At 44.8% G+C, this 14137-nt stretch overlaps 1 protein-coding gene across 1 annotated transcript; it reads right to left on the bottom strand.

The window, feature by feature from the left end:
• Window positions 1–12934: 12934 nt before the first annotated feature.
• LOC129251450 (uncharacterized) lies at window positions 12935–14137 on the bottom strand. The gene has a single exon (XM_054890799.1). It carries the CDS (start codon window positions 14135–14137, stop codon window positions 12935–12937), a length of 1203 nt encoding a protein of 400 aa, XP_054746774.1.

Here is a 14137-nt window from a genome sequence, read left to right as displayed (position 1 = left end):
AAAGCTATAGCAAAGATTCCAGCCTGCGAAAACAGCAAGTTTATTCTTGTTGAGAGTAGCAAAGAAAGGCTGGTACGAGCGAGTCTCTGGATTCCGGGTCCTTCCTGTAATTCAGCAGAACTCCTCAAACGAATCCGTGTTCAGAATAAGGATCTTGACACGACTCTCTGGAGAGTATACTCGTGCACCAGGCAGAAATCCGCTACCACTTCGGAGGCGGGTTCCCACCTGGTACTGGGTATCGATCTTGGGTCCCTCAAGGTGCTTAAGTCGAAGTACGGGTGCCGTCCTCACCTACATCTGGGGCGGATCCAGTTCCGCGTCCAGGATAAGGTGGAGGACAAAGCGTAAATATACTCAGTCTCATGACTGAAGTAATATTTACACAGATTAATCTGCAGCATAGCAAAGCGTCTACGGCTCTCTTGTGCCGTAGGCATGCAAAACTGCAAACAAACCCACACATAATACTTATACAAGAACCATAGGTATGTCACAAGCGTATCTGTGGTCTAAGTGCTATGTCGTGGGGACAAATACTTCATTGTGAAGGGAATGTGAGACCGCGAGCATTCATTATCATGCCGAGGTTGATCGAACACACGATGTTAAAAGAGCTATGCTCTGGAGATATCGTTGCTGCAAAAATAAAGTACTTGAAAAGTGGGAACAGTGTCGAAGCTATCATAGTTTCGGCCTACCTACCCTACGACTCTTTACAGCCACCTCCTTCGAGGGAGCTAAGAGAAGTGGTCAAATGCAACCCCAGAGGTCTCAAGTTACTGGATTTTATCCTGTCATCCGATTTGGTCATCCAAAATACTGGTAACAAACCAACTTTTGTGACCAGAAGGAGACAAGAGGTGATTGATTTAACACTTACCAATAGGTCAGTTGGAAATCAAATCAACCGATGGCGAGTTTTGGAAGAGGACTCTCTTTCTGATCATCGTCTTATCGAATTCCGACTGGGAATTGACACAATATCAATACCTTCCGGTAGGAATCCTCGAAATGTGGACTGGGACAGGTATGGTGAGCTTGTAACAGAGCGATTACCAAACCTGAAAAAACTCAAATCAGCAGAAATGATTGAAGATGCTACTAAGAAATTAGAAGGTACTTTAATCAATTGCTTTGAGGAACTGTGTCCACTCAGGCAAAGCAGACAGGGGAAAGCGGTTCCTTGGTGGAACCCTGAACTGTCGAAGCTTCGTGTACGGTCCAGGAAACTTCTTAATAAGGCCTTGAAGACCAAAACAGAAGAGGACTGGGCCAATCATCGACTTACACAGAGAGAATATAAGAAAAAAGTACGGCAAGCCAAACTTGAATCCTATAGAAATTTCTGCAGTAACGTCGAAGAAATGAGGGAAAGAGCGAGACTTTGTAAGGTCATTCATTTAGACCGCTCAGTAAGGCTGGATTCCATTCGAAAACCTGATGGTTCATACACCATTTCCAAATCGGAAACGTTTAATGCTCTACTCGAAACCCATTTTCCGGGTAGTAGAACTCTCTCTGAAGCTGAGAGTGGCATGAACAATGACGGTGGCAACGGTGGAACCTCTAGGTACAGCTGGTATATTGCTAGTCGGATAGTGACAAGGGAATCGATAAGGGTTTCCTTATCTTCCTTTGAGAACTTTACGTCCCCTGGACCTGACGGAATATATCCAGTAATGCTTAAAAAAGGAGGAGACAGGCTGATTGAGGCCCTGAAAAGGATCTTCACAGCCTGTCTTGCATTTGGTTATATACCATCCCAATGGCGACGCGTAAGAGTAGTATTTATTCCAAAACCAGGACAAGATGACTATTCCCTAGCAAAAAGTTTCAGACCAATCAATTTGACATCGTTCATGTTGAAAAGTCTGGAACGAGTGTGGAGAAACATATTCGAGTGGGGGTATTGCCGAGAAGTCCACTTAGTAGAAATCAACACGCTTACCAGAGTGGAAAATCATGTGAATCAGCCTTACACGATCTTGTTAGCAAGATTGAAGCCGGGCTGGAAGCTGACGAATACACAATGGGCGTGTTCGTGGACATTGAGGGGGCTTTTGATAATGCCACTTTCGGCTCGATATGTTCTTCTGCCGAACGACACGGAGCTAATCAAGCCATTATAAAATGGATATACTCCATGCTCTCTGAGAGGCTGTTAACCGCTGGTGGGAGCGACGACGAGCAAATCACAGTCAGGGCCAAGCAAGGATGTCCCCAAGGGGGTGTTCTTTCTCCGCTGCTGTGGTGCTTCGTCGTAGACTCCCTATTAGCGGAGATGCAGGAACTCGGATTTCACGTCCAAGCATATGCGGACGACGTCTGTGCGCTAACATCGGATAAATCCTTAAGGAGGCTTTGCACGATAGTGCAGAGGATCCTTGACAAAATCGATGATTGGTGCATGAGACAAGGTCTTTCCGTTAATCCGAACAAAACAACCATAGTCTTGTTTACGAGAAAACGGAAATTGGATGGACTCAGTCTTCCAACACTGAAAGGTGTGACACTTGGTCTCTCCAACGAAGTTAAATATCTAGGAGTAATCTTGGATAAGAAGCTGACCTGGGAGACACACGTTTCACTGAAGGTGAATCGTGCATTGAAGATTTTTCAGCAATGCCGTAGAGCCTTTGGCAAAACTTGGGGTCTGAAACCTGCTGTGGTCCTATGGATATACACGGCACTTATCAGACCAATCATCACTTACGCTTCTGTGGTCTGGTGGCGACGGAGCATGGTTAAGTCCACAATCCGGGAACTATACAGGCTACAAAGAAGTGTATGTTTATGCATCACGGGTGCTATGAGTACAACCTCTGGTGATGCCCTAAATGCTATGCTTAATTTGCTCCCCCTGGATCTTAAGATACAACAGGAAGTAATAAAAGCAATGTGTAGACTCCATAAATATGGTTTCTGGCACGAAGATGGAACTACGGGACACAGAGAAATCTTTAAGTTGGTGTCGGAGCAGTATCCACTGTTTTTGGCACCTAAAGATGACCTGATACCCACAGTTTCATTCGGAAGGAAATTTGATGTCAGATTTCCATTGCGTGAGCAATGGAGCAATCCAGAATGCATGCAGGGAGGTTTGACGGATATTTTCTTTACCGATGGGTCCAAGACTGAAATAGGGTCTGGAGCCGGATGGTACTTAGACGATAGTTATAAGTATCACTATGCTATGGAGGGAATGGCAACTGTTTTTCAAACAGAAGTTTTTGCCATCCTAAAAGTAGCCGAATGGATAATCGAGAGGAGATGGAGCGGGAAACAGATTGGAGTCTTCAGTGACAGTCAGGCTGCCTTGAAGGCCCTGGAGAACGCGAAGCAAACCTCAAAGATTGTTCAAGAATGTAAGAAGAAGCTTAATTCTGTCGCAAGACAAAACAGGCTTGTACTTATATGGGTTCCAGGACACTCCGGTGTTCAAGGAAACGAAATTGCCGACGAATTGGCCAACCGTGGATCAGTGGTGCCCCCACAGGGGCCCGAGCCAATAATCGGAATCAGTCCCGCAGGAATCAAGAATTGGATCAACGATTATGTTGTTGTTGTTGTTGTTGTTGTTGAGGTTGTTGAACATTTCTTAGCTGAAATGCTCCTAATTAGTGACCAGCACCGTTTTAATACCACTATCTCGTGAAATGATGATGAAATTTTTTTTTTTTTTTTTTTTTTTTTTTTTGTTTTTTGTTTCCAAGTCAAATCCATTTAGTGAGGTCCAAGAATAGGAGCAAATCCTTTATCTCGATGACTGAGATCTCCTTAATTTGCTGTAGGAAAGGCTTACCGAAGGATCGGAGTCGTGCCCTGGCTAGTCCCGGACATTCACATAAATAGTGGAACAGACTTTCCTTCGCCCCTTCCGCTTGACAGCTTCTACAGATAGGATTGAAGGGTAGATTAAGTCTAGCTGCATGATCCCCTACTTTCCAATGTCCTGTAAGGGTTGCAGTGATCCGTGAAATGTTTGGCCGAGAGCATCCTAACAGGTCATTCGTCCTTTGGATTTTATATGACGGCCATGTGTTTTTTGTTGTAATACATGTAGGTATTTGCTTCCATCTTCTTTCGGCTAAAGCATGATAGTGTGAAGCAATAGATGCTTTTAGTGTGTTCAGTGGGGTGGAAACTGCCACCGCCTCTGTTATGTCTAGTGTTGAGCCCTTTCTTGCTAGCTCATCCGCTATCTCATTGCCTCGTATGTTCCTATGACCGGGAACCCATATCAGGGTAATTTCAAGCCAATGGCTGAGCAGTTTCAGCTCCTCTCTACACTGTAGGACCAGTTTGGATGAAATGTAGTTGGAGTCTAAGGCCTTAATAGCTGCTTGACTGTCTGAGAAGATAGCTACTCTTGCACCAACTACCTTGTAGAGTTCTAGGGATTTGCATGCTTCTCTGATCGCCAAAAGTTCTGCCTGGAACACGGTGGCATAATCAGGAAGACGAATTGATTGAATTGAAATGAATGAATTGATTGAGATAGGTTGAGTGGCTCCGAATGGAAGCCAGCTCCCACACCACAGTTCATCTTAGAACCATCTGTATAGATTTCGATATCGTGTCTTCCAATCACCTCTCCTTTGCTCCACTCGGCCCTCGGTGGGAAGCGTACCGTGAAGCCTTTCTTGAAGTTTAGGTCGGGGACTGTGTAGTCTGATCCGTTTTTGAGCAGCGGGGGTCCCTGTAGGAGGATCTTGCTGTGACCATACGGCCTTGTTGTCCAGCTTCCTGTGTCTCTAAGTCTCACCGCACTGCAAGTAGCTATTGTTTTAATGTGTAAATCTAATGGCAATAGATGTGTTAGTACATTGAGCGCTTCAGTAGGACTGGTGCTAAGCGCTCCTGTAGTTAGGATACACGCTGTTCTTTGTATCTTGTTCAGCTTAGTTTTGTTGTATTTCCTTTCTGTTGCAGGCCACCAGACTAGTGCCGCATATGTTAGTATTGGCCTTACAATGGCTGTGTAGGACCAGTTGGATAATTTTGGTTGGAGACCCCATTTTTTTCCCAACATTCTCTTACATGTGTAAAGTGCTATGTTCGCTTTCTTTACCCTGTACTCTACGTTGGACTTCCAGCTGAGTTTGGGGTCCAGGATAACCCCTAGGTATTTGGCCTGTTTGGTTAGCGTGAGGCTGACGCCGTTTAGTTTTGGGAGATTAAAGTTTGGCACCTTGGTTTTCTTGGTGAATAGCATCAGTTCAGTTTTTCTCGGGTTTACGCTTAAACCACAGTCCGTGGCCCAATTGCTGAGTAATACCAGAGCTCCTTCCATAATCTCACTGATTGTGGTTGGAAACATTCCTGAAACTATAAGCACTATGTCGTCCGCGTACGCCACCACTTTAATTCCCTTTTGGTTAAATTTGGTGAGGATGTTGTTGGCGACTAGTAACCACAGTAGAGGGGATAAGACTCCTCCCTGAGGGGTTCCCCTGTTGACAGAGCGTTTTATCGTGCTGCTGCCTACCTCACCGATGATTATTCTAGTTTTGAGCATGTTCTCTATCCATTCGTTGAGACCTGTGTCTATGCCTAGCATGTTAAGAGCCTCAATTATGGATCTTGTGGTGACATTGTTGAAGGCCCCCTCTATGTCGAGAAAAGCGACTAGTGAGTATTGCTTGTATTCTATGCTCCTCTCAATTGGCCGTTAAGCCATCAGTGAGTTAAGGGGAATAACATGCTTTTTTGGAGCGTGCCGTAATTGACTCTCTGATGGAAGCCTGAGCTATCACCTCCACGCGGTAACGGCTGGAAACTTCTGTGTATTTGCTGGTTGTCGTAGTTTGTTATTTTGTTAACAAATGCTTTAACCGACAAATACGCAGAAGGCTAAGATAGACAGACTCCTAATCCAAGGCGGAACAGCATATGCCGAGGGATGCGTGGCTAAGAGGGTGCTTAGTCGTGAATATGCGAACTCCGGATACCTGGTGACCTCCGGTTTTAATCAAATGCCTTCCCGCGGTACAAGGGCTCTGCCGTGGGGGACCTCACTTCCCTAACACTCGTGGGAATCACATGGAAAAACTAAATGAAAAAACAAAAACCAAACACGACGAATCTGCTGCTGGGCAATCGTCGTCGGTCAATTCGACCGAATCAGCCATCGGGCTGAATAACCCTCTTTCGGCTGCGCGCAGCGTTGTTGGACATGCGCCTAGTCAACCTTCAACAGCATCTACTTTGGCAGGTGCTGTTGAAAAGAAAATCCCCGCATCAACATCCACACAATCTAAGGAAGACCGACCTCTCCTGGCTCCTAGGCCAACGTCGGAACTTTCAGAATCCGGTCATGAGTCAATGGACTCCTCTGATACCGACACCCTGTGTGGAGACAACAATAGTGTTGTCTCAGAAAAATCTGGATGCACAGTCATTGGTTCAGACCTTGGTGAACTGAACCTAACATCTGGCTTCGTCAAAATGAAGTCAGCTGAGAAAAGGCGTTTCAAGCAAGCGATGGCAAGTGGTCACTCTAGAGAGAAGGCTCTGGAGATAGCGAGAAACGCCTCCACGGCGAAAAGAGTGCGCTCGGAAGAGTCAGCCAAAGAAACGCCAGGTGGCAAAAAACCCAAAACGTCTTCGCACGTGGGTAGGCCAACTTTTAGCCAAGTGGCTAGCATTGTTCGGCTGTGTATTGTCCCTTCTGATCTAGCTAAGTCACCTTTTAACAAAGAACAACTGGTTCTTATCCAAGAAACGGTTATTGACGTAATGATCGAGGTCGACGACAATAACAAGCCAGTATTTGAGGGTGCAATACACAGGAACGGCTGGTTGCTGTTTCTTTGCTCCAATAATGACACGGCCAAATGGATGCGAAGCAATTTCGATCTGATTAAGAAGAAATGTGGGCTAGAAATGATGCTCGTGGAGGAAAATGATTTTCCTAAAGCGTTCATCGTGAGGGGTTTCTTCCCACAGAGTATTGAACTCTCTAACGAGAAAATTCTTGCGACCATTGGGGTCCAGAACAATCTAGCAGCCAAACACTGGAAAGTGATTCAAAGGTCGACCGAAGGTGCCATACTTCACCTTATCATGGCGGTTGACGACGAATCGCTGAGTAGGCTAACAGAGCTGAAAGGCAAGATTGCATATCGCTTCGGCCATGTGCGCCTTATCCTCAAAAGCAATAAAGCGGGGGTAAAGGCAGAGGAAAGCGTTGGTACAGCAGAGCCACTGGGCGCGCAAGAAGTACCTGCCGCAACATCCGCAAGTAGTGCTGCTGGGCATACTGAGGAAACGACACCCAAAGAGGAAGAAGAGGAGAAACCCTCAACAAGCAAAGCGGCGTTAGAGCGACAAAACGCGATAAAGGTCGTGAAAAAGGCTACCGCTGCAGCTCGGCACACACAGGTGCCAAGGCAAGCAAAACCACGGCCGGTGGGGGGTCATAAGGACCACAAAAACAAGGGACCTCGGGGCGCAAGGCTCCAGCACCTTGTGGCAGAAAATAGCCACAAATGAGCACATTGAAGGTGCTACAGGCGAACTTGCACCATGCCACAGGGGCATCAGCCACCATGTGCAAGAGATTCGCCGAGGAAAAAATATCCATAGCTCTACTACAAGAGCCGTGGGTATTTGGTGGTCAAGTTAAAGGACTATCTAGCAAGGAATGTAAGTTGGTTTACTATCACTGCCCGCGTCCAAGGGCTGCGATAATGATAGACAATAACACTAACTACTTTCCACTTTCAGAGTTTGCCAGCCAGGATCTGGCAGCTATCCAAATAGAAATCGCAACGGAAAAGGGGACACAGGAAATTGTTTGTGCGTCTGCCTACTTCCCGAGCGATTCCAACGATATACCTCCTGTAGAGGTGCAGGCGCTTATTGAGCACTGTCACTCACGGAACATACAGTTCGTGATCGGATGCGATGCAAACGCGCATCACTGTATCTGGGGCAGCTCGGATGTCAACAATAGAGGTGAGTCTCTCTTAAATTATCTGTTAAGCAAAAACGTAAACATTAGTAATAAAGGTACTAAACCCACGTTTATTAACGCTATTAGAGAGGAGGTACTAGACCTTACTCTAACAAGCCCATACATTGCTAACTTTGTGAGAAATTGGCATGTGTCTGACGAAGCCTCTTTGTCAGACCACCTACACATAAGGTTTGATCTACCAGGCAGAAGGGATCTCAGAAATGAGGTCTTCGATCCTAAAAGAACAAATTGGAAACGATATCAGGAATTACTAGAATCAAAGGTTGATTCACTGCCTATCAACATAAGTTCTGTTGGTGAACTAGATGAGGCAGCGTTTCAACTAAGGGATACAATAATTTCAGCATACCACGAAAGCAACGTAGTCAAAACACGTAATGTGACTAGAAAGGTCCCATGGTGGAATGATAAGCTTGCCAAAATGCGCAAAGAAACAAGACAACTTTTCAATCGTTGTAAACATACAAAGGTATGGGACGACTACAGGGTTGCTCTAACAAATTACAACAAAGAATTGAGAAAGTCTAAACGCGAGTCATGGAGAAGATACTGTGAAAGTATTATCGAAGCGCCAGAGGGCGCCAGGCTCCTTAAAGCTTTGTGCAAGGAACACTCAAACGGTGTTACAACTTTAAAAAGACCAGATGGGTCGTATACAAAAAATCGGAAAGATACTTTGGAATATATGCTTCAAGTACACTTCCCGGGATCTATAGATACGTCATCGACAGTGGGGGAGGATCAGTTAACACCAGACCAAGGGGTCGTGGCTAACAAAAAATCCTGGAGTCTGTCAGGACGTATCTTTACCCCAAACAAAGTACGATGGGCCGTTGGGTCCTTCCAATCATTTAAAGCACCAGGGGTAGACGGTATTTTTCCAGCCCTCCTCTTACGAGGGATAGAAATACTAATAAAACCACTTGTTGCCATTTTTAGGAATAGCTTTAGTATGGAATACATACCAAACGTTTGGCGTAAGGTCAACGTGATATTTATTCCAAAAACGGGCAAGAGGTCCAGTGAACTTCCAAAGTCATACAGACCTATTAGTTTAACTTCGTTTCTCCTAAAAACAATGGAAAGATTGGTGGATCTTCACATTAGAGAAAATCTAGAAAAGAACACACCTTTGCATAAATCGCAATACGCATATAATAAAGGGAAATCTACAGAAGGAGCTCTTCACTTTCTCGTATCAAGGATGGAGAAAGCTCATTTTTCTAAGGAAATCGCCCTATGCGCATTTTTAGATATCGAGGGTGCATTTGATAATACAGATTATCGCTCGATTGATAGAGCATTACAAAATAAAAACATTGACAAGCCGACCATAGGGTGGGTAAAGGCAATGCTGGAAAGCAGAGAAATCAGCTCATCTCTAGGAGATGTATCAGTCTCAGTCAAAGCATTAAAAGGATGCCCCCAGGGTGGTGTTTTGTCACCTTTATTATGGTCCCTGGTTATTGACGACCTCCTAGTCAAACTAAGTGAGTTAGGCTTGGAGGTAATTGGCTATGCTGACGATATTACAGTGATTATTCATGGCAAATTCGACAGAACAATATCCAGTATTATGAATCAAACATTAAATTTCATTCTAAACTGGTGTCGTGCAGAAGGACTTTCTATAAATCCCAGCAAGACTATTATTGTACCCTTCACAAACAGATATAAGTTGGACCTTGGTTCAATTACTGTCGAAGGAACAAATATAAACTATTCCAATGAGGTCAAATATTTAGGAGTTGTTCTGGATAAAAGATTAAATTGGAACTCTCACCTTAAATCGGTAATCCTGGGGAGAACATGGGGTATTGACTCCAAAATGATTCATTGGATGTATACAATGATGATTCGACCAATCATCACCTATGCGTCCCTTGTTTGGTGGCCCAAAACCACACAAGAAACAGCCAAGAAATTACTGGCAAGTCTTCAAAGGCAGGCCTGTTTGTCTATAACAGGTGCCATGCGAAACTGTCCCACAACTGCAATTGAAGCGATAGTAGGACTATCCCCACTGCATATATTCATATGGAAATGTGCAGCCAGAAATGCACTAAAAATGCAAATCTTGTCAAATAAGGAATACAGTGACTTTGGTCATATGAGTATTCTAAGAAAAATACCGGATAAGGATATTAGCTGTTCAGTAACAGACTACATGATTCCGAAACGGGTCTTCAATAGAAATTATGAGATAATTATCTCAGACCGTGATGAATGGGAAATCGGAGGACCTTGGGTTAACCCAAAAAGTCTAATATGGTTCACTGATGGTTCAAAAACAAATACTGGAGTTGGTGCCGGGATCTTTGGACCCAACACAAAAATTTCAGAACCCATGGGCAAATGGCCCAGTGTCTTCCAGGCCGAAATCCAAGCGATTTCAATCTGTGCACTGACAAATCTAAAAAGGGGTATCAAAGGGGCCCACATAACTATATATTCGGACAGCCAAGCGGCACTGAAAGCACTAATGTCTCACTCTTTGGAGTCGAGACTAGTGGAAGAATGTGTAAACAATCTTCAAAAATTAAGTACAAAAAATACGGTTGTACTTTGCTGGGTTCCAGGTCACTCTGGAATCGAGGGTAACGTAATTGCTGATGAACTGGCAAGGGCTGGATCGACATCAGACCTTATAGGACCAGAACCATATTGTGGTATCAACTGGGCGGAAGCTAAATCCAGGGTAGACCAGTGGGAACATACTCTCAGAATAGCTTACTGGGAAAATAATCTGAAACTTCGTCAAGCCAAGAGGTTGGTTAGACCCTTTACCTACAAAAAGGAACTGAATAACTTACGAAAAGTAGATATCAGGAAAATAGTAGGCTTTCTTACGGGCCACTTCTATCTAAACTATCATCTTAACAGAATTCAACTCCTCAGGGACACTGAGTGTAGACTCTGTCTTGAAGATGATGAAACAACGGAGCACTTATTGTGCGAGTGCGTTGCACTGGCTAGAACCAGAATGCAAATTTTCCACCGTGATCAACTGGATCCGGAAGAAATAAAGAAAGCTCCTATTACAGATATACTAAGGTTTATACGTATAGCAGAAAAATTGTTGGAAGAACATGGCTTTCAACCAACTCCTTTCCAAAGGCAGAGAACAACTAGGCAAACTAGAACCTGATGTAGTGGTCGGGCAACTTTCGCGGATGATCAGAAGGATCATCCATATTAAATTAGGTAGCTTGACACAAAAGATCTTTTAGGTCGCAGTGTCGGTCATTGGACCACCTACTAGGATAAATTATTATTATTATGCTCCTCTCAATCGCACTTACAACCTCGTGAAGAGCTGTCTCTGTGGATTTTCCTTTGAGATAGGCATGTTGAGATGGTGAAATCGTTGAGTCTGTAATCTTTTCCCTGAGATATACATCCAACAGTCGCTCGAGAGTTTTGAGGATGAAGGAGGATAGGCTGATGGGTCTGAAATCTTTCGCTGTATCATGACCGCGTCTACCAGCTTTAGGGATAAATATCACTTTTACCCTCCTCCAGCTCTTTGGTATGTGCCCTAGCATAAGGCTTTTCCTGAAAAAGACCTCCCGCCAAGGAATCGTCGTTTCTCGAGTGTTCCACAGCATGGCTGGGAATATCCCATCTGGACCGGCTGCCTTATATGGTTCAAAGTTTTTTATCACCCATAGTATTCTATCTTGGGATACGATGTGGTTGATTAAGTTGGGTGATAGTTTGGATGTTTCAACACTGTCAGTATTGTTCTCAATATATTCTGTGTTGCCTGGGAAGTGTGTATTTACCAGATGTTCTAGTGTGTCAGCTGATGATTTTGTCCATTCTCCGTTGTCTTTCTTCAAGAAGGAAGGGCAGGAGTGTTCCTTGGATAGAAGCTTGCCTAGTCTGGCCGTATCTTTGGTCGATTCTATGGAACTACAAAAATCTCTCCAAGCCTCTGTCCGAGCCTCTTTGATTGCTTTCTTGTATTCCCTAAGGCAGTCTTTGTAGGGTTTGAAGTATTTGTGTTTGTAGCAGATATTGAAGATTTCTCTTGTCATTTTCCTGAGTTTACTTAGATCTTCATTCCACCAGGTAGGATAGGTTGTTTTGCCATATGTGGCGGGACATGAGGCTTCAAGTCCTTTCGTCAGGGAAGTTTCGAAAGATCTTACTTTCTCATCTAGGTCTTCCCTTGACGTTATGGTTCTATTTAAGTTTTGAAGTTTAGACTGGGTCACTCTACGGAATGTATGCCAGTTTGTTCTTCTGGGATTTCTATATGGGAGGGGTTTCTCAAGCTTAAGATTAATATCGAAGAGGATCCAGTTGTGGTCTGAAAAGGATCTCTTGTCGGATACCCTCCAATTTGTGACTATTGGGGAATTATTATTTGTGCATAGGGTAATGTCTAAGACCTCTTCCCAGCCTGGAAAATTTGCCGGGCTCGGAAAGGTGAAGGTTGGGGTGGTCCCTACATTACATATGTCTAGGTTGGTGTTTAATAGGAATTCGAAAAGTGACTCACCTCTTTCATTCGTCTCTGAACTGCCCCAAAGCTCGTTTCTTGCGTTTGCGTCGCAGCCCATCAGTAGTTTGTCCGTGCTGTTCAGTGTTGACAGGAAACGAGCCACTTCGTCTGGCGGCGCCGGTTTCTCATGTGGCATATACACCGATGCCAGGTATATCGCCGATTTCTGTAGCTCCACTTTCACCACCGTGAAATCGGGAGTGCTAAAATTAGAACACAGAAAAGCTTTTAAGTGTTTTTTAGTGATTATGCATGACCGTGGCTTACCGTCTGCTTTGTTGTAGAATATGTTGATGCTCTTGTTGTCTTGGAATCCCTTAATCTCGTTGTCTCTGACCCAGGGCTCCTGTATGAAACCGATGTCGATGTCCCCTTCCCTGAGGAAGACATCCAAGTTCTCTCTAGCACATTTCGAGTGCTGCAGATTCACCTGTATGGCTCTAGGCATCGGATTTGTTGTTGTCTTCAGCTAGGTCGAGCTTTTCTAGTCTTTCTAGCTGTATATTGTTGTCTGCCTCATCTGGGTCTTCCTCATTTTCATTGCTGTCTGCTTTGAAAATTTTTAGTTTGGCCTTTCTTAGACCAAACCGCATTTTGTTGTCGTGTTGTTTTAGAATTGGCAGGCACTCATCGTTAATCTGCAGAACGAATGACATGCTGCTCTTTTGCGGTTTTTCTGCCTTCACGATTGCCCAGTCGTCCATCGGCACCGCAGGGTTGTGTGACTTCAGGTATTTCAGCACTTCTGCACCGCTCAAGTCCATCACCGGCAGCCAAATGCGAGCGCGAGGAGGGCAGGGGATGTCCTTGGCCGGAATAAGCTTAAGTTTTAAGCCTTCCAGTGTGCTGCTGATCTCAGCAACACACCTTTCTAGGACAACCCTTGACCAGTCGTCGTCGCACTTGATGACTCTACAGCCGCGAAGTACTCCTGCAGAATCGAAGGAAGGGAGATTTCCGCCCTGTGCTCCAACCACGTGCTTGTCTAACACGAGCTTGGACAGTTTGGTCTCCACTTGCCCCCACTTCTGCAGGACCACTTTGCCGCTGTTTGTGGTCTCGTCGATCAGTGCATATAGGAGGTTATCCTTAACCACCTCACTGAACGGTCGTTGCTTTGTTTCTTCGATGCTGCTAGACACCTTAGGTCTCTTCGGTGCCTGGTCGATCACGTCCTGTGACCTATTTCTCTTTTTCGCATCGCCTTTTTTGTTGTCGTCCTCTTTGGGTTTTTTGGATAAGAAGTCTTCGTACTCGTTAACCACCTGCTGGTATTTTAATTTGTCAGCCGCGTCACGCTCGTCAGTCGCTCCAGCGAGTTCATTTTTGGCAATCTTGCTTAGAATGAACCTCGCCTTCGTGTAGCGAGACTTCATGAGGGCACCCTCGGATTTGTGTTTTCTACCGGCCTGACTCTCTCTCTGAGTGCCGTCCGCCACCTTTTTCGAGGTTTGTGGTAGAACTTTTTGTTGTTGTTGTTGCTTGCTTAGTAAGGGTGTGCTATGGCTGGTACTTCCCTTACTCTTTGCTGACTCAGCCGTATCTTGACTAGAGGCCAGCAGGGTATCCTCCTCGGAGGATGGTATTGTGTCGCATCGCGGCACAAATTTTTTGTTCTGTTCGTTATTTTTTGGTGTGTTCAT

Source organism: Anastrepha obliqua, unplaced genomic scaffold (genome assembly GCF_027943255.1).
Source record: "Anastrepha obliqua isolate idAnaObli1 unplaced genomic scaffold, idAnaObli1_1.0 ptg000020l, whole genome shotgun sequence".
NCBI lineage: Eukaryota > Metazoa > Arthropoda > Insecta > Diptera > Tephritidae > Anastrepha > Anastrepha obliqua.
The sequence above is the reverse complement of the archived record's forward strand: the minus strand, read 5'-3'. Positions and strand labels throughout refer to the sequence as shown.